This window comes from Podarcis tiliguerta, assembly GCF_965153285.1.
Source record: "Podarcis tiliguerta genome assembly, chromosome: 11".
Lineage (NCBI taxonomy): Eukaryota > Metazoa > Chordata > Lepidosauria > Squamata > Lacertidae > Podarcis > Podarcis tiliguerta.
Genome location: NC_139544.1, coordinates 37,864,049 through 37,883,195, shown reverse-complemented (window position 1 = coordinate 37,883,195; position 19,147 = coordinate 37,864,049). Strand labels below are relative to the sequence as shown.

General features: G+C 41.9%; 2 protein-coding genes across 3 annotated transcripts in view; one reads left to right on the top strand and one right to left on the bottom strand.

Moving 5' to 3' along the window:
- Nucleotides 1-294: 294 nt before the first annotated feature.
- Nucleotides 295-19,011, bottom strand: SGTB (small glutamine rich tetratricopeptide repeat co-chaperone beta). 2 transcript variants are annotated; one of them, XM_083404333.1, is made up of 11 exons: nt 18,876-19,011; nt 15,147-15,268; nt 10,865-10,968; nt 9,571-9,640; nt 7,637-7,736; nt 6,749-6,853; nt 5,418-5,556; nt 5,268-5,330; nt 4,455-4,492; nt 3,659-3,742; nt 295-2,866 (listed from the first exon to the last, which is right to left on the bottom strand). In XM_083404333.1, exons 2-11 carry the CDS (start codon nt 15,244-15,246, stop codon nt 2,755-2,757), a joined length of 915 nt encoding a protein of 304 aa, XP_083260459.1. In that variant the 5' UTR covers nt 15,247-15,268; nt 18,876-19,011; the 3' UTR covers nt 295-2,754. The 2 variants fall into 2 exon arrangements, with proteins under 2 accessions (XP_083260459.1, XP_083260460.1); XM_083404334.1 differs by lacking the exon at nt 18,876-19,011 and adding an exon at nt 18,731-18,872.
- Nucleotides 18,579-19,147, top strand: part of NLN (neurolysin) — a 28,084-nt gene continuing 27,515 nt past the window's right edge. Inside the window, exon 1 of the mRNA XM_083403965.1 lies at nt 18,579-18,597. The gene's annotated coding sequence lies outside the window, so the exon portion shown is untranslated. The remainder of the gene's footprint in view (nt 18,598-19,147) is intronic.

The window sequence follows — 19,147 nt, the reverse complement described above, 5'->3', positions numbered from 1 at the left end:
ATATTTTAGTTTGCATTCCATATGGCTAACTGACCAGAATGCCAACATAAGTCTTTGAATGATACACAGTGAGGATTTATTGTATTAAATCAGCCCTTAACACACTTAAAAGGAAACTATAGGCGCAGGATTCAACAGCAAGGCTGTTTCTTCCTTAATGCTGCAGATAGGGAAAACTAGTTTTATTAGCAGACAGAAACCCCTAGAAACAGTCCTAGTTTAAAACCAATTTGTACAATAAAGTCAATTTCTTCATGAAACAAGAAATGGGAAGTAAAAACTATACAGACAATATTGGAAAACAGTAAACTATTCTTTATTTTAAGTGTTCTTTTATTAAACTTATTCCAAACAACACAAGACTGATCCATGAATCATCTATGGAAAACTGAAGAACAGATTTGAGTGTGAATAGCTGCTACCTAAACTGTTATCTGGAATGTGCATTTTTATTTGGAAAACAGTCTGCCTGATCTAACAGTGTGAAAAGGCTAGTTGTTTGCCATAAATGCAACACTTTCTGCTGTTTCAAACATATCTTATCTGGTTAGTTCACTGAACATCTGAACCGGGTGCTAATCAGCAACTTAAATATGGGGTGGTAGCCATGAAGGAGATTGCATCTCTGATCATACTTTTTGAAAACACTATCATGACTGGTTAAATCAGCACTGGACTATTTCTACCCAGTGAGTTCAGGACACCAGTGTATAGCTACTGCCATTTCTAATTAATTTAAATGTTAATTACTCAAAAGCAATTTAATGAGTAGTTTGCATTGTACCTTTATACTGCAAGCTTTATCGTCCATATTTTCAGTATTCTAATTACACTTGCTCAGCAGCGACTCCTACTTCTGAATGAAAACATGTTTGAAGCACTGTCCTAATGCCAATAACTAGACACCCAAGGTACTTGAGAACTCGGAAAAGGACAGGTCAATGGGGACCAAGTATATTGAAAAACAAAGGTCAAAAACTGCTGCTTTGTAGAGCGAGTAGCTGAGGAAAAAGTCAAATGTTAACAGCACTGCAACACTCTTGATGCTCTCCCACCCACTCAGAATTCTGAATATCCTCCAATGAACTACTTCCTGAATGTGGCAATATATTGTTAGCCTGAAAGTCTCTCTCGTTATAGACTTTATGCAGAAATGCATAAGTATGTTTGGTTGGAATTACAGTATAAAAAATATAGTGACAGAAGGTGCGTACAGGAAGGAAGAGGCATAAAGACAACAGCAACAAATAAAAATTCAGAACAAAGGCAGAACTAAAAGGGGATAACAAAAAGCTGCCTTCAGATAATCTACAATATACATACTGTATTAACTTTCTGCTGTCAGATTTCCCTTAAGACAGTTTCTAATGTGCAACCAATACGTGGTTACATAAACCACAGATTACGTAAACAGGCACATGACAACTACATTGAATAGATAGTATGAGCATATAACTCATCTCTTTATAAGAACATGGTGGCATTCCATCAAAATTTTCAGAGCTATCTCCAGGGTAAAATCTTGGGTTCTGTGTACGCCAGAGAGACTATTTCTGCATATTACTGGGGAAACTTTCATCCCCATCTTTTGTTCTGATTCTACACTGCTTTTTCCTCAACACCCCTTGCTGCACCTTTTCTGGCTAGGGCTTCTAAAATTCTCCCCACTATCCATCCATTACAAACTGATAAGGAGACTGAGAATCACCTATTGCTCAATCACAAGTCTTAAATATGGCTTTCATAATTTCCTTCTCCTTGCTCCTCTCAATACATTCATTGCAATGCAGAACTGCTGCTGTGCAAGTCCTGTCTATTAAGACAAGTATAGCAAAGAAGGAGGCCAAGCGTCCCCTTTTACATCTAGCCCAAGCTGCCCTATAAGAAATGTTTCCAATTATTTCACAGTAGCACTCCCTTTGAAAACTTAGTAGGTACTCCCTGCTTGTCAGCCTACATGCTGTACCCTCTTTGCCTGTACCTATGCATAGACCCGTAAATTCTGCACAGCTTAAATCTTTCTGGTCCAACTCCTACAAGACAGACCCATTTATTTCTCCCCCAGCTTAGGGTTTACTCACCCTCTTTCCATCTCCCACCACAACATCTTAGCCTGAAGCAACTCCAACAATCAGACCTATTGCTCTCCTTCCTTTCAAAAACCCTAGTAATGACCCACAATGTGGAAAAAAAGCAGTCTTCACTTTATAAGCTTATAAAGTAAGAAATGCAACATTAGTCATGCAAAATTGTTTTCGCTTGCCACAGCCTTGTCTCTGGGGCGGCAGCAACCCTTCAGTTTTGAGGAAAGGCTGCCTTATTTAATATATTTTGAATACAGATTTTACATAGGACTGACTAGCCTATCAAGCATTATTACTCCACAAGTAATATTATGTCACCACAAGTGGGTGATCTCTTTCAACGCACAATCCTAGTGCAAAAAATCCACTCTCTTAAAAGAGAACGAAAAATTGCATGCTTTTGTGCATTGATACGAAAATGCTGCCTTATATGTAAAGATTTTAATCTGTCACCAGTTTTATTTATAGTCCATTTACAAAGGCATCAATATACATACATGATATGTTCACATCTGTGTGCAATGAATCTGTTTTCAACAGACGATAAGGAATACACACAAAGGATTTCCAGTCTCATGTCTGAGAAGAATTACAATGGTGATATTTGCTACTAGCTACAGTATGCCTTTTGGAATTAGTAAAACAGTGTTCTATCGCATGCTGCTTTTAATCAGGAATGCTCTTCGGTGCTGCCGCTGAAAGATCTGCTTCGAACGTGGTTCCGCAACTGCTCTATGAGTTCCGGGTTTTGCTGCTGTATCTGCTGTGCAAACTGCTGGCCTCTGTACAGAAATTTTTGTTTTTATTTTACAAAGATCAGTAAACGAGGTGAAGCCACTGTTGTGCTGTACTCAAAGCACAGGAGCCAAAGCTCAAATTAACTCTGAAAGAAAGTACTAATCAGACAGCCCATTTGCCCTAAGCTGAGAAAAACATGAAATTTAGAAAGCTGCTCTTCATTTTGCTGAAAAGACAGGGAAAACACAGGCCCAATGCTCAAAGGATCAGAACATAGATGTGAAGTTGTAACCAGCGACGGCAACAGAAAACAAGAACTACTAAGTCAGCCCCCTTTAAAACAACTTAAAAATAGACTATTTTCAATATTCCATTGGTCCCTAAGCCCTGCCCAACCTTTACATTCAGTGGATGAGGCCTTGCTAATGGTGTCATGTGTTAGGTATTAAACTACCAGTAACAGGGCCTTCAGAGTGGTTACACCAGCTTTGCAAAATTCTGTACCACTAACCATTAAAGGGACACGTTCTATTTTCAGTTTCAGGCGCCCAATGAAGACTTTTCTATTTAACCAGGCTTTCATCAGCTGAACTGAACAACCAGTTTTGCCTGTGGCTGACATTGTTGATAATGAAGGAATTTTATAAGCTGTTCGATACTGTTTTAGTGTACTCATGTCCTAATATACTTCTTACGTACTGTATTTGCATGCATAATACTGTATGAACATTCTTACGGACAAGCAGTCTATAAAGTTTCATATGAATGAAAAGAACCTCATAAATAAATTATTTTCATAAATATTAACTTGCAATTGCAGTATATACGTCACTTACGCATGTATGAGACTTGACAGATCAGTGAGGCCACCGACACCTGCCGCAGGGCCCCCTATAGCATTTGTCATCATTCCCGACATCCTACAAGATTTTAGATACATGGAGAAATATAGGCATTAAAGAGTGTGTGTGTATGTGTGCGTGTGTGAGATATATACATTTATCAAGTGTTCTCTGCCATATTATATAAAGAAAATAAGCTACAAGTAAATGTAGCTGTTGCTCTGGGAAGGATGTCAATAGTCACAACTTTCCCTTGCACAACTCCAGTTAAAGCAACTGGGAGTTTTAGAAGGCACAGCTGCTCTCTTGCACAATTCTGAGTCATTGCAATGGGGATCTGTGCTTGAGAAATTCCTGTTGAATTCTTCCGAATAACAATAAAATATTTTGCTGATAAAAGTATGATTTGCTAATGAAGTATTGGTCTTCTGCACCTCCTTTAATCTATTCAAGGTCTGTTCATGTATTATGTTGTCTCTGAGATCCCAGTGTCAGTTTTGATCCTAGGGTCTTAAGCCTCTTCTTCACCTATCTGCAGCACACATAATATTTAACAGATTTTTGCTCTTGGCAATCCCTGAATTGCTGCTTATTGCTAGCAAGAAAAATGATTAATGACTTTTTAGCCCTAGGAAGTGCCTTCTGCGGGGGAAGGGAGGAGGGAAGGAACAGGTGTGCCCATGAGGTGAGAGTCACCGTCCCCCCAAAAAACCCCATATCCTCTGTGGTATGCCAAAGACTTTTTCACTTATGTCTTTCAACAGAGACTCCATTCTTAGTTCATACTTACAGTTGCTGAACTTGAGGATTCTGCATTAAACTCGCTGCCTGAAATGAAAGATGAAATGCCTTGAGTTGTAATGCAGCCAGTGTTTAGCCCATAGCACAGTGAATAAAGAGGCGGCTTGAAATTCCAAGCATTGTGAACAGAGGTCAAACCTTTGACCAACCCTAAGCTGTCTGGCAAGCAAATTCCTTGGGCTCGATCCAAACCTGCTGTTTTGCAAACAGAAGAGCTTTCTCAATTTGCAGAAGCGATCTGGATCCAGTGGAAGCTCCTGCTAGAGGAAAAGGGGCGAGGCAATTTTTGCCAATTTCCCTTGCCCTCTGCGGCTCTAAGAGTCACCTCCCACACTCTTCTGGAAGATGTTCCAACATTCTGGAGCAGGTTTTCAGGTAGCATAGGGGGTGATTTAGGGGGCAACTGGCAAAAACTGCATCTCCCTCCTTCCCGTCTGCCTATGAGAGCACCCAGTTGGCAGAGTTCCATTCCAAACAGCTCTGGATCCAACACCTTACGGGGTCTCAGTTTTGAGAGGCTCATAGAAAACCTCATTTTACCAGGATATACAATGTAGGTCCAGTTTCTAAGCAGCCATAAGACCCTCCCCAAAACTATTGTGAAATGCATTCCAAAGACTTGGGAGCAGAATTCATTATAGCAAAACAAAAGAATCAGTGACAATCTACCATGGGGTTTGTCAGCATTGAGTAAGAAGAGTTGAGGTTTCTAAATTGCTCTTCAGGAGAGCAAAATAAGATATGAAACAGAAGGAGGACCTGAAACGGAAACCACAAAAAAAATAATTTTAAATGAACTTACCATGCTAATGAAGGCAGGATTGTTTATCAAGCTTGCCATGTCAAAACTTAATCCAGTTCCAGTCTGAAAATTAAATATACACATCAATCCTATACAAAGTAGCACCGAGTCATTACAATAGTTGAATAAATAGTTTGAAAGCCAACTTACAGGACTGGACATGTCTCTTAACTTCTGTTCAGCTATTTTCAGATTTGACTTATAGGAGTCATTTTCTGGATCAAGGTCCAGTGCTTTTCGATAGCTATTAATTGCTTCTTGGTATTTGTTCATTGAAGTCAGAGCCAATCTGATACGAACAAAGGAAGCCAATGTGAAAAAGCCAATCTGAAAGAGTATTTGTATTTTCTGATCTAATTCGCATTGATTTAAATGAAAAAAATGTAAAAGCTGCTTAAATTCTAAGGAAGTAGACTCTAGTCCACAAAACTTTTAAGACATAATAAGTCTGTTTTGGCTTTGAGGTGTTAGGGAACTCCCAGCAGTGAACTAGACTGCTGCCTACACTGACTGGCTGGTGTCCATTGAGACTAGCAGAGCGGAAGGCAGGAAGCCCAACGGTAGCTGAAACCAGAACCAGTGACAAGCAGAGCCACCTTCTGACTGGTTGTAAGTAAGAAGGCAGACAGATGGGGGCAGGGTGAGGTTGGTGGGGCAGTACCTCATTCAGTGCCAGGCTATTCTGTGCTCTAGACAAGACAAACTACTTGCACTCCCCCCCAAAAAAGTTAACTTCAATTTTCAAAAACAGATGTCTTGTATAAATGATAAAATTCTTCAAAATATAAAATAAAAGTAAAGTCGTATGAGAAATTTACAGCAAGCCTGCCGCTTACTTGCATTTAACTTGTGTGCATTCAGCTTTTCAAGCTTGACAAAAAAATTAAAAGGGGGCAGGGTTCTAGGAAAAATGTAAATGCAGCGATTTTTAAAATGGCTTTCTAGGGGTCGTTCTGGCTTTGCATGGTTTTGCTTGCATGCATAATGGCCAGGAACATAACCCCCATGTAAGATGCAAGTTACCTGTACTGTACTAGTAATTTTGGCTGTTCAACTAAAGGTTGAAAGGTTCAGCTAAATTCAAAATTGCACATCTGCAGTCCTAGGTAGCCCAATAACGGTATCATCTCACCAGCTTTATGTCTCTTTTACAGAGGATCCAACTTAACCAATACCATCTAACTCAAATATGTTTCTTATTGCAATTAGCACTGTAGTTGTACATCTAATGTTTTAGGCCAAACGAAATTAGTAGTTGCTATTGCTGCTGTATCATTCTCAGTGACATCCATATTGACTCCTCTTAGACAGAGTCTGCAGTGTTGATGTGCTGGTAGAATAAAATAAATCTGATAGGCAGTTGCCAAGAGAAATTATCCCAGGGGCGTACTGTAAGTGTGGCAAGAGTTTGATATCTGATGTCTAAGTGTGTTAGGACAACACACTTTAATTTGATGTTCAAACAAATTAGGTTTACTTACCCCATTCTTCCATATGCTTTGCTATATTTTGGATCTATTGCTATAGCTCTTTCACAGTCCGTTATTGCTTCATTATGGTTACTCAACTTACTTTGAGCAGCAGCTCTGAAGTGAAAAAGAAAAAGAACAAAGAGTGCAGCTAAGAAAAGTGTATATCAACAACGAGATTATCCATCCACTCATCAACCCAATCCAGTAATGTTGACATCCTAACATTTAAACTAATTTGCAGCCCAATCCTAATAATGTTTCCTTGGAAATTAATTCCAATCAATCTCAGCAGAACTTAATTCCAAGCAAATATATTTAGCATTGCAATGCTATCCCCAGCAAAGTCACCTGAACAAAACTAACTTCGCAATAGACTGAACTGGACTACAGTGGTGCCTCGCAAGACGAAAAGAATCCGTTCCGCGAGTCTCTTCGCCTTGCGGTTTTTTCGTCTTACGAAGCAAGCCCATTAGCGGATTAGCGCTATTAGCAGTTTAAGGGCTATTAACGGCTATTAAAGGCTTAAGGGATTAGCGGATTAGCTGCTAAAAGGCTATTAGCAGTTTAGCGCTTTAGAAAAAGGGGTTGGGGAGCGGAAAAAACCCTCAAGAATCGCAGGACATTTTTGTCTTGCGAAGCAAGCTGATAGAGAAATTCGTCCTGCGAAGCACCTCTGAAAACGGAAAACCCTTTCGTCTTGCAGGTTTTCCGTCTTGCAAGGCATTCATCTTGCGGGGCACCACTGTACTTAAGGAAATGTAGTGGAGTTTTTATAGGGGGGGGGGAACCATGCTGGTGATCAAACAAGGACAAGAGTTTGGAGCCGTGTTCTGGGGAACTGTAGACATATAGGCAGATGGTAGAACTGATATAATTCATTGTTCCAAGTTTATTTACCTGTTGCAATAATAAACTGCATTATTTGGATCCAATTCTATAGCCTGAGTATAACAATCCACCGCAGCACCATAATTTTCTTCCTTCATGTGATTATTACCTGAAATAAATTGCAACAATAAAATTTTGTGGATAATTGGAATGCTGATGTATTAAACAACAGCCACAGATTGTTATAAACTACACCACATAAAACACTTTTATGACTCTGTTGCCCTTTGCAATTGTCTTTTCAGAAACAAATTGCTTTCAGCAGTATAACACATGCCAACTAGAACTATGCGTGCCTTTTCCATGCAATTTTCCTTGATACAAAATGACACAACATATGACCTTTGCTTGTGGAAATTCAAGAGATTTCGTCATTTTAAACAAGGAGGAAACTGGGTAGAATAAGCGAGTCAAAAAAGTTTGGTAGCTAGAGTACTATAACTGTATCTGAAAGCTTTGTGTTTAGATGCCGTGTCAATAAATGAGTGGGGGCCTTGGACATATCACAGAACTGCAGCCTTGGTGCCCCCAAATCTCTAAAATAGGGGAAGCTTTTATGACCTATTTCATAGGCCTCCAGCATGGGTGAACGGGATAACAACTGTAAGGATTTGCAGTATATATAAAATACTTAACAGTTACTCAATATATCTGTTCCATCTCTCTGTTCCATCTGAATCAGGAGAGGCAGTGGAGGTGAGATGGTGATGGGCTTTATGTAGGTCAATAAAATGAAGCTGAATCCTGAGAAAACTGAGTATTACGTTTCCTGAGTTATCACATCAGGGAGGTGTGAAGATGGCCTGTTCTGGATGATACCACACTCCTCTGGAGGGAGCAGGTCTGCAGTTTGGCAGTGCTCCTGGATTCAACACTGCCACTGTGAGCTTCTTCCTCACAGAGTTACAATTCCCATCAACCCTTAACGAACTACAGTGCCCAGCATTCCTTGGGGGGTGGGGGTGGGAACGGAACATGCCTTAAAGGTGTTGCTTGCAATCAGCACACAACAGAGACAAAGAACCTAACTCACTTTTATGGAAGTAAGTTTTACTAAATTCAATGGGATTACTTCCAAACAGAGCTGCAAGTGTATTAAAGAAATGTTAATCTACTAATTAGATAGGCAATTAAATTTGCACACAGGCACAAATCATATTTCTGAAGCAATAAGTATTTTGTTCTATTTATTTTCATTTTGTATGATGATAATAAAATACCTGGGGGGCAGGAATCACCCAACAAGCCCTTTCAGTGGAAGCCATGCACAAGGACTTCGGCTTGTGTAGCGTGGCTTCTCCCCCTGCTTCTCCCCCATGGCCACCCCAAATTTGGCTCCAAGGGAGGTCAGAGGAACCTCCAGAACAGTGTAGGTGATGGGGAGGAAGGAGAATGGAGGATTATTCCGTCCGGTAAACTGAAAATCTTATGCTGTCAGAGCAATTTCAAGAGTGTGACACTGAATTCCTCCCTTGTTTAATAGCAGTTACCTTCTCAGAAGACACACACTCTCTGTGTAAGAGAGAAAGAAGACTGCCTCTTCCAAGACTGAACTACTCACCCACAGTTTTTTTATACAAGTTTGTATTGAAATATATATTTTAACTACTGCCCAATTAAATGAGGGAACCTTTTTAGTAGTTTAGAAGTTTTTAATTGAATGAGTCCAGCTCACTAACTTTGCAGCCCTACTTCCAAGTAAGGATTGCGCTCTACATTTAAGTGTTCCTGTGCTTTTTCATTTCCTCCAGAGCAGCCAGCAGACTATTCCTTTCTATTTTACAGCATCTAATGCAATACCCAACCGTTTTCTACTAACAGGGTTGGCTAGAAGCCTGAATAGTGCGCATCATTCATGAACCATACTTCAATATGGCCGACAACTGAACTACGAAAGCTATGGCAAAATGGAATGGTATGTTTACTTCTTCTCAGTTACATACCTTCATCCTTCAGCTGGTCAGCTTTCTCAAGATCCTCTGGCAAAGAATCTGAGAGAGGCAGTATCTCATTCTATATGAATTTTAAAGAAAGGTAAATCTCATTTTTAAAATAATCTTATCTAGATTTAGCTACCTCTATTACCAATCTTAAATGGAAATTTAGCCAGAGTGGGCCTATCAGCAATGAGCAGGCTAATAAGTTAATATTAGCTTATTCTGCAAGGTACAGATGAATAATCTAAAAAAAGGGCAAGAAAAATCAACTGGTATAAAGGATATTACTCTCGTTTTTAAGTGCATCAGGGAACTGAGACACGAATCAAAATAATATAGTAATCTGGAATATTCAGGTATGAATAGCATTTACTGCATTGGGTTTTAAAACAAAACATCCAGCTGTTGGGTGTGAAAGTGCAGCGATCCATGCTGGACTCAGTTGCATGCAGTCAGCTTCTACAACATTGATTATAATCTGAGCACGTGACTGTCTTCTGCCCAAAACAAGTGGTGAATATTGCAAATCCTGTTTAATAAATATGCAGATTCTTGCATGCAGCTCAACGCTGGGTGCCGGAAATTTGTAATCTAGCTGTTAACTCAGTAACAAGTACCTGACCCTCAGAACCTTTGTACCCATATAAAAGTCTTATTTATTTTAAAATTAAACACTTGCTTTCAAGTAAAAACTTGGCACACACATATCAGGATAGTGACTATTGCGTATTTATTCATTTTTAGTTCATCTGTACATATATATTTACTTATTACTGAAGCCTCTTTTGAGAGATTACCAGTGTTTGAACAATCATTATTTTGGCTTAATAAGATGAAATATGAATGAACCTTGTACCTGCACATGCAGTTTGTTTTGCTACCCTTTACTGGCCTGAATGAAACATGGTAGTCTCTTGTCCAAACCAGGAGACTGACTATACTTACCAGCCTTGGAACAAGACAGGATGGAACAGGACTACAAGTTTAAGTAAGCCTAACACATGGTTTAAGATTCTGGCTTGTTCCAAAGATGGTGACCACCAAGTTTTCCTGTTCAAACTATGGTTCACTGGTGGCTTCTTCATTGAATTCAGGCATGTTGCAAAAGCAGTAGAAAAAGAGTTGCATGTGAGGCTCTTTGTTCTTAGCTTATTAAGGGCAGATATGATTGTCTGAACCAGACCACTAGTCCCTTTTCTTCAACTAACATGCTAGAACTAAAACCGCCTAAGAAAACAAATATCTGTGCCCTGTTAAAATTATTTAAGTTATAAACATATCTGCTCCAATACAATCTTACCTTGTGACAAGAATCTTCAAACATTTCTGTCAAACGTATAGGTACTGCAAGATGGGAATCCTCCAAATTAATTTTAAAGACTGTCTCCAAACACTGAATTGCCACTGTAGAGAAATATGTTTTGTTTTTTAAAAAGGAAACCACCTGTTAATTTACCAATCTATACGAGTAACACAAATTCTTCATTCCATGGTTGCTGCCTTATAATGACAATTCACTAAAACCAGAATCAAACCCACTATTGCGGAAGAGTGACCATATGTATGCCATGATAGAAGAAAGGCAGGTTATTAATGGCAGAAACCAAAGAACTTGAAAGAAATCAGAGGTGGATTTTGGCAGCTGAATCTGTGCAAATCAGCAAATATAACATGTAATGGATCAATAAAGCACTGCCTTCTCTCAGTCTACACCAATTGACCCAGACTCAGTTGACGAACCTGGCCACAGGAATGTGCTTCATCAATAAGTACTTATAGATTTAAGTAGTTATTTATAAGTACTAGTCAGCTTTCTCAGCCTCCATCAAAAGGCAATTTGGATTAGAATTTCTTTGGAAATGTACTTCATTTGGGAAAAATAATGGTGTGGCTGTTTGTATCACGTCTTCCTAGTTTCTAAGTCAACTACACCCTTTGGCCGCTTTCACAAGAAACGGTAAACCATGGTTTAACGCTATGAGCCTGACCTAGAACAAGCCTGAGGGGATCCTTCGGCTCACAAAAACCTCTCTCCTGCCCCACAGCTTTGGCAGCATTTAGGCTTATTTTCCCTGAATCTTGGCTTGTTGTGTCATCTGGACTGAGGACTGAAATTTATAACAAACTCTGGTTGGTTAATCAAGTCAGCTGGAGAACCCATGGTTTGAATTGGGCTTGCTTCTATACCAATCAGAGACCAACCACATTCATGTACTCCTACAGTGTCAACTCTTTCCGACGGGCAACAAGAGCTGGGCAATCATTCCTCTCTATGGCTAAATAAGGGCAGACTGGGCCTATCTTGATAACTTGCAATATTTATTTCTCTCTCTCTCTCTTTAACGTCACAAAAATGTTTGATTTAACAAAAGTGCATGTTATCCAAGCAAGAAAAACAAACGAACATGTCATCTGCACAACTTCCATTAGTACCAAAGGTGCAGAGTTTCTAAAATAATAACGGGCCTTCTAGAACAAACTGCATCATCTGTTTGCAATTGCTATAAAGCACTCTGACCTCCTGGGATAGAACAGTCTAAAATAAACAAATGGTTTCAAATAAAAGTTTATTTAGGTTTGTGATACTTCCAAACAATTTTCTGGAATTCAGAATGGTTTTATAGGATATCAACGTTATTAAGTTACTTTGCTGTTAAAGAATAATGAGCATGTTTTGTAGTAAAACTATTACAACAGCTTCAATATTCCCCTACCCCCTTACTCCAAAAAGTTCAGGTAATGTACATCAGCCTTCCCAAAACTGATGCCCCCTCCTGTTTTGGACCAAAACTCCCATCAGACACAACCAGCATGGCCAATAATCCTAGGATGATGAGAGCTATAGCACAAAACATTTAGAGAGACACCACGATGGAGGAAGCTAATGTATACCCGATACTCTCTCACAACAAACCTGTGAGGTTAGGGCTTGGTGTCAGCCGGTAAGATTTGCAGTTCAGGTTGGATTTTAACCTGGGTTTCCCCAAGCTGAGTACAACACTATATATTTACACTGCTTTTGTTTTGGAAAAGGAAACTTTTAACCTGGAATTATTTCCAACCTTTCCAAAAAAACTTGTCAATTGTTTATTTATTTTAACAAACTTTTCCTAACAAAAAGCCAAGCTGCCTTCTTTTTTATTGCTGAGATGCTTTCCAAGCCAGCAAGCTCAACATGGAATCACACCCTCAATCTTTGCAGGCCAGTAAGGCCTAAAAACCCCTGAATACATATTCCCCCAGCAAAACTGCATTTGATGTTAAGAAAAAACCTGCGAAAAAACAAGGGAGTATGCCAGAGTGGCACATGACACAAGGGCAGAGCAGCACTCACTGGCATGGGGGAAAGGGCACAACAGGGTTTCAGTAAGTATTGGGGGGGGCACCTCCAAAATAGAAGCAGCCCACAGGTGCACACCGGCCTGCCTTTCCCATTCCTGGGGAGTGGCATCACCACTTGAAGGGCACCACTGATGCTCCATCTCCTGCCAACCCCATATATTATTACTGGGAGTATGGCAAGGTGGGGGATGAAGGGGCAGATTCTTCCATGCATGAAGTTGCTCAATTCCTGCTGCCCATACTCTGCTGGTCAAGGTACGTGCTGTGCCAAGGAACTCAGAATTCCCATATATTTATGTAGGAGAGTGTAAAAGGTCTTGTAAGTCATACAAAGGGCCTCAATTGCCAAGCAATTTGTGATGCCTGCCTGATTAGTCCCATCATCTTGCTGCACCCATTTTGCTTAATAGGTTATGACTCCTCTTTGCTTCTGTATAAGCTTCCTATTCCTGTCTATGCCCTCAATCTGTGCAGCCAGTCACACTACAGTAGTACCTCTGGTTAAGTACTTAATTCGTTCCGGAGGTCTGTTCTTAACCTGAAACTGTTCTTGACCTGAAGCACCACTTTAGCTAATGGGGGCCTCCTGCTGCCGCTGCGCTGCCGGAGCATGATTTCTGTTCTCATCCTGAAGCAAAGTTCTTAACCTGAAGCACTATTTCTGGGTTAGCGGAGTCTGTAACCTGAAGCATATGTAACCTGAAGCGTATGTAACCTGAGGTACCACTGTATATATATGTCAAGAGTGGGAAGCCTGTGATGTGCCAGATGAACGTTGGACTTCAGCTTCTACCATCCCTGACAAGTGGCAATGCTGGCTGGGGATAATGGGAGTTGGAGCCCCCAAAATTTGGAGAGTCCCATGTTCCCCAGCCCAATCTATAGCCTGATCCATAGCCTTCTCAATATAGCTTCTCATGAAGCTATATTGCTTCATGCTCTGCTTGAGCTTTAACATCTCTCTTCCCCTGCTACTTAATCTCACTGTATGCTTGGATTGCTTACACTGAGAAAAATTCTACTGTCTAATCAAGCACAATTTTTCCAATCCCTCAGCATGTCAGTTCCATTTGACTCTATCTTGCTGGGTTATGCCTATGCAAGTATTGCAGTTCACTGTTCTGAACGAAAGGGGGCCACCACTGAAAAGGCTTGATCCCGTGTTGCCATCCTCCAAACCTCCTGTGGAGGAGGAACATGAAGCAGTGCCTCAGATGATCTCAGGGTCCAGGTCAGTTCATTTACAGCCTGGCAATCACACATCTACATCCAGTGCAGAATAAGGCAATTTCATGTATGTAATGAATCTGCTGTTGGCCCACAGATGGCTCCCAAATGAACTATGGTTTTGCCATCATCTCCTTTCAACTCTCGGGTAGGAAGTACCCTGAGAAACTCCAGTTGACTACATACCAAGCAGGATGGGAGCCACTCCCAGCTGAAATTCCCTCAACATAGAGGGGCAGACATAGAGCTAAACCTCCCTATCCTTGCCTTTGATCTAAGCATGTCACATGGAAGACTTTACTGTGCCTCTGTGGTGTATGAAGCAAGAAAGATGAGCCTCACCAGCCTCTAGAAGCAATTTTTGGCTACCAAGCCCACCCAGTTTGTGGTTTCCTGCCAACTGAGCCTCATTGTTGCTCCATGTAAACTAAGAGCAAAAGGATCAGGCCAATGGGACATCTACGGCAGCATCCTGTTCTCATAGTAGCTGCTCAGATGCCTGCAGGAAACCTGGATGCAAGACCCGAACACAAGAGCATTCTCTCCTCTTGTGGTTTCCAGAAACTGGCATTTAGAAGCCTTGCTGTTTCTGATCATGGAGACAGATCATCATGGCTAATTGCCATTGATAAGCCTTATCCTTTATATAGTTGTCCAATCCTCTTTTAAAGCCACCGTAGTTGGTGTCCATTGCTGCTTCCAGTGGGAGTGAGTTCCACAGTTTAACTATGCACAGCATGTAGACAAACCAGGCGCCAGGCCTGGCTGCCCACTGCAACCTGACCCAGCTCTCTCCGGGAATTACGCACTGCAAGGGAACACTGGTTGTGTTTCGACAAGCTGTCTTTCTGGGAAGTCTGTCTGCTATTAGTCATCTTCTAACAAGGTGTCTCTGCTTGAAAACCTCCAGCACAGAATAAAACAAACACAGCTTTAATGCCTCTCTTGGTTTTCACACATTTGACATCAACACTTCCATCAGGCATCATGACTCTTCACTCATCACCACCAACCTTCCAAGCTTTCTTGTTCATCTGAAGTGAATGCATCCATCTGACTCTGTTCTCGCAAGAAATGGATGACAGCATATACAAGGCGTTTGACAGAAGACATTTTCAAGGTCTGTGAAGCTCCCCTGAATCACAAAAGTAAGAACAATCAAATTAGTTCTAAGGAAATACAGGGAAACCCAGTAAAACCGAGAATGCAAAAGCTTTTAGATTTCAACAACAGTTTTTCTGGATGCTACTTTACTGAATTACGCTGAAGCTAGCAGAGTTTGTTGTGGATAATGAAGACTCCTTTATCATAGACTACAGGGCTCTGCCCACTCCAATTTTTTTTTAATTCAATTAAATAGTATTGCATTAACCAATCTTTTTTGCTTCCCCCCATTGCTGTTCCTCTCCAAAAACCAAAACAGGGAAGGGATAAGGCATGGGTCGGCAAACTAAGGCCTGCGGGCCGGATCAGGCTCAATTGCCTTCTGGATCCGGCCCACGGATGGTCCGGGAATCGCATATGCACTCTTTCCCTCTCCTTCCCTTGGTGGTGGTGCCGGCACCTCCTCCCTCCCTCCTGGCTTCTTCCCGCCCTGTCTAGAGGAGGAAGGGGGCTGGGCTTTGTTGGTGCCAGCAGCAGCAGTGCTGAAGCGGCCGCCATTTTAAGCAGCCCTTCTCCGGAGCCCTTTCGTGCACCACTCATTGTCCCCTCGCTGCCGCCGCCAGCCCCTGCAGCTTGCAAGACACAGGTAAGCAGCCACCAGGGCTCGTCCAGTGCTGTGGAGAAGGGAAGGGAGAGTCAGGGGGGATGGCTCCCCAAATCTTTGCCAAGAGAAAGATGAGAGACATGAGACCGAGCAATGCAGAAGAGCTGAAGGCTGCTATTGAAGCTTCCTGGTCTTCCATAACACCTCAGCAGTGCCACAGGCTGATAGCATCCATGCCATGCCACATTGAGGCAGTAATTGATGCAGAAGGGGCCCAAACCAAGTACTGAGTACATATGCATGCTTCTACATCTCAGAGGTCCAATATTATTCTATTTGCAGTCCTTGTTTTGCTGATTTCATTTAATATTCTATTTTTCTGAGACTGTTAATTTGGGGTTTACATCACCTGTACGCCATGATTATCACAATTATAACAAATAAAGGCTTGACATATCTCGCTTTGCATGTCATGAGTCTATCTCATATATTAGTTTCACCTTTTAAGTTGAATTACTGAAATAAATGAACTTTCCCACAATATTCTAATTTTCCGAGTTTCGCTGTATATGCATGGATTTGGTTGGGTTGCAATATTGACTTCTGGGAGGGGTTGAAGTGAGCAAGAGAGAGGTTGCTGCAGTTTGGGTACAGTTTCCCCAAAGAGTAGAGCTGGGGTGTGTTTCCAGGTCTGTTCAAGTGTTCTCCTTAGTTCTCAAAAGGCTATTATTTTTAATAACCTTTTATTGGATTTTATAAACAAGGATCGTAGGAATAATAATACAAATAAATATACCAAGCCTTCTTATTTCATTTGTATATCACAAAAATAGCATAATAAATTTTCAGTAATATCTATAACATATGGTTCATTATTAGTGATCAATGTGTAAGTTCTTGGTTCATGAATTTAAACAAAAACAAAGAACGGAGATAACAGGTAACATTCAGCATCACATAGCCGAACATCCAATCAGGAGCCCTTGTGATTGTACTTAGAATAAGTATGAGTAATAGTCATTTTCCCTCTAATTTTACCAATGAAACAATATCAAGTGTTGGTCTATTTATGAATGCAGGAGGGAAGACAATAATTTATGTTTCAATAAAATTGAGATAAACCAGACTGAGCCAAATGTTGTACATTTTCTGGACTACTGGCATATGAAGGCTATTATGATCTATGCTTGGTGGCTCATACTCAGAGGCCAGGGGAGCGAGTCGTAGTGCTAAGATTCTGTGAACCTTGAGGGGGTTAAGATGGGGCGAGCTTGGGTTCCAAATGAGCTTTTAGAAATTGCTTGAAGCCTGAGTTTGGGAGGAAGCTTGGCACATTCCATATCCTTAAGGGAACTCTTTTCTTCATTTAATGGCAAACCAAGTCCCAGTGCTGAAGAATGAGTGCACTCACCACCGGAGACGAGAACTCAGACTACATGTTGCTGGGCTCAAGATGTTCACGAAAGACAGCAGGTCTGTCACTATGGATCTTATGTCTACTGTGAGGCTGCATTTTGGGTCTTGCTGAGGCATGCACTTTATTTATTTATTTATTTAAAACATGTTTAAACCATCTTTCAATTAGATATTCCCGAGGCAGTTTAGAAAACAAAAAACAAATGAAACGACAGCAATTGATAAAACATTTTGCAAGTAAAAGGAAGCTTCCTGGTAAATATTTTGAACTCTTCCTATCACCATCCTACAGCAACTCGCATGCACATTCCAGCTAGGCCTCAGGCTGGCCACAGTTATTTCCACAATGCATAAGCATATTAGCCCTGGGCAAGAGATGAAAGGATGAAAACAGCAGCAGCTGCCCCACCCACCCCCAAAAAATCCACCAACTACCTCCAGTGTATGGAATGTCCTTAAGGACTCCGTAAAGCTCTATGCTCACTGATGCTGCTATAGAAATAAATTATTATTATTAATAATAATTTATCACCTATCAATACAGCCCAAAATTGCTTTCTACATTGTTGTTTTAAATGAACCACACAGCTGAACTGTGTGGCAAAGGGAAACATGCCCTTTTATGAAAATAAATATAAGACCTGTCTTCTTCCAACATAGACCTGCCCTTTAGGATGAAGACTAGAACATGGTGACCTCAATGCAAACTTGTGATTAGTGACACAGTGCTGACTCAGAGCTTCATTTGCATCCAGCATCATCTCTGTTAGAAATTATGTAACTTATGGGAAATTTTTACCAGTACAACTTCATAGGTTCTCCTCCTCCCCACAGCCCGCTGCCAAATTCACCCTGAAAAGACTTCATAATACCGATGCTAAAAATACTGTTTGCACTATTAAGGCTGATGATGAACATCCAAAGGCTTGCTAGCCAATGGCGAAGCAAGAAGTGTTGTCATATAATAAACGGTGTGTTTGTTTTAATGGTGGCGCAGCCCACTCGAGGCAAACGTTGCCGAGCGCAGGAGGATGCAGCGTGTCCTTAATAACGGCAGCATTTTGCACCCCCGGTGCACTTTATGGAGTTATATAACTGGCCGCTTCTATTTCGGAAAACGTTATTCCTGGGGGATGCTTTCGGCAGGTCCCCCCGGTTCACCCACAATACGCACATTTGGCAGGTGGAGAGCTTCAGGGCTCCGAGCCCACGAGCCGAGCACAGTCATGCAATGCGTACCCAACGAGGGAGAAACCCTGCCAGCAACCCGCCTAGGAGACCCGACACAAACACCTCCGCTCGCCCATTTTCTCCATCTGGCTAGGCTACGTCTCCCTCAGGTGGGCGAGTGAGACCCAGCTCGCCTCGGACGCTAAGGCGGGAGGCGGCGAGCTACCTGAGGGGTGGGGTGCGAGGCGAAGACCTGCAAAAGGGAGAAGGAAAGCGACGGGGATGCTGGGCGCCCTTCCTCACCCACATGCGCACCAACATCTGGGAGAGCCAGATGTTCGCCCCGTCCCTCCTACTTGCACGGGCGGCTACGGCGGCGGCAGCCTCTCTGCGGCTTTTGCGCGGCACACTCCATGCAGAAGGGCAGGGCAATGGCAGAAGAGCTTACCGCGCCAGCAGGATCAGGAGGAGGAGGAGGAAGACCGGGCGGGCGGAGCAATGGCTGTCCGCTCCCAAGCTGCTTTCGTCCGCCGCCGCTGCTGCTATGAGAGGCACAAACTTGTCCCCGGCTCGCTCCCGAGGCGTTGTTGTCGTCCGTGTGAGGGAGTGAGGGAAGGCGGGCGCGTGCCTGAAGGGGGCGCGCCTGTGCGCGCGGCGGCGGCGGCGGGAACGAGACCTGGCCCGGCGGAAGTGAATGCGCAGCTCGGCTGGGCGGCGAGC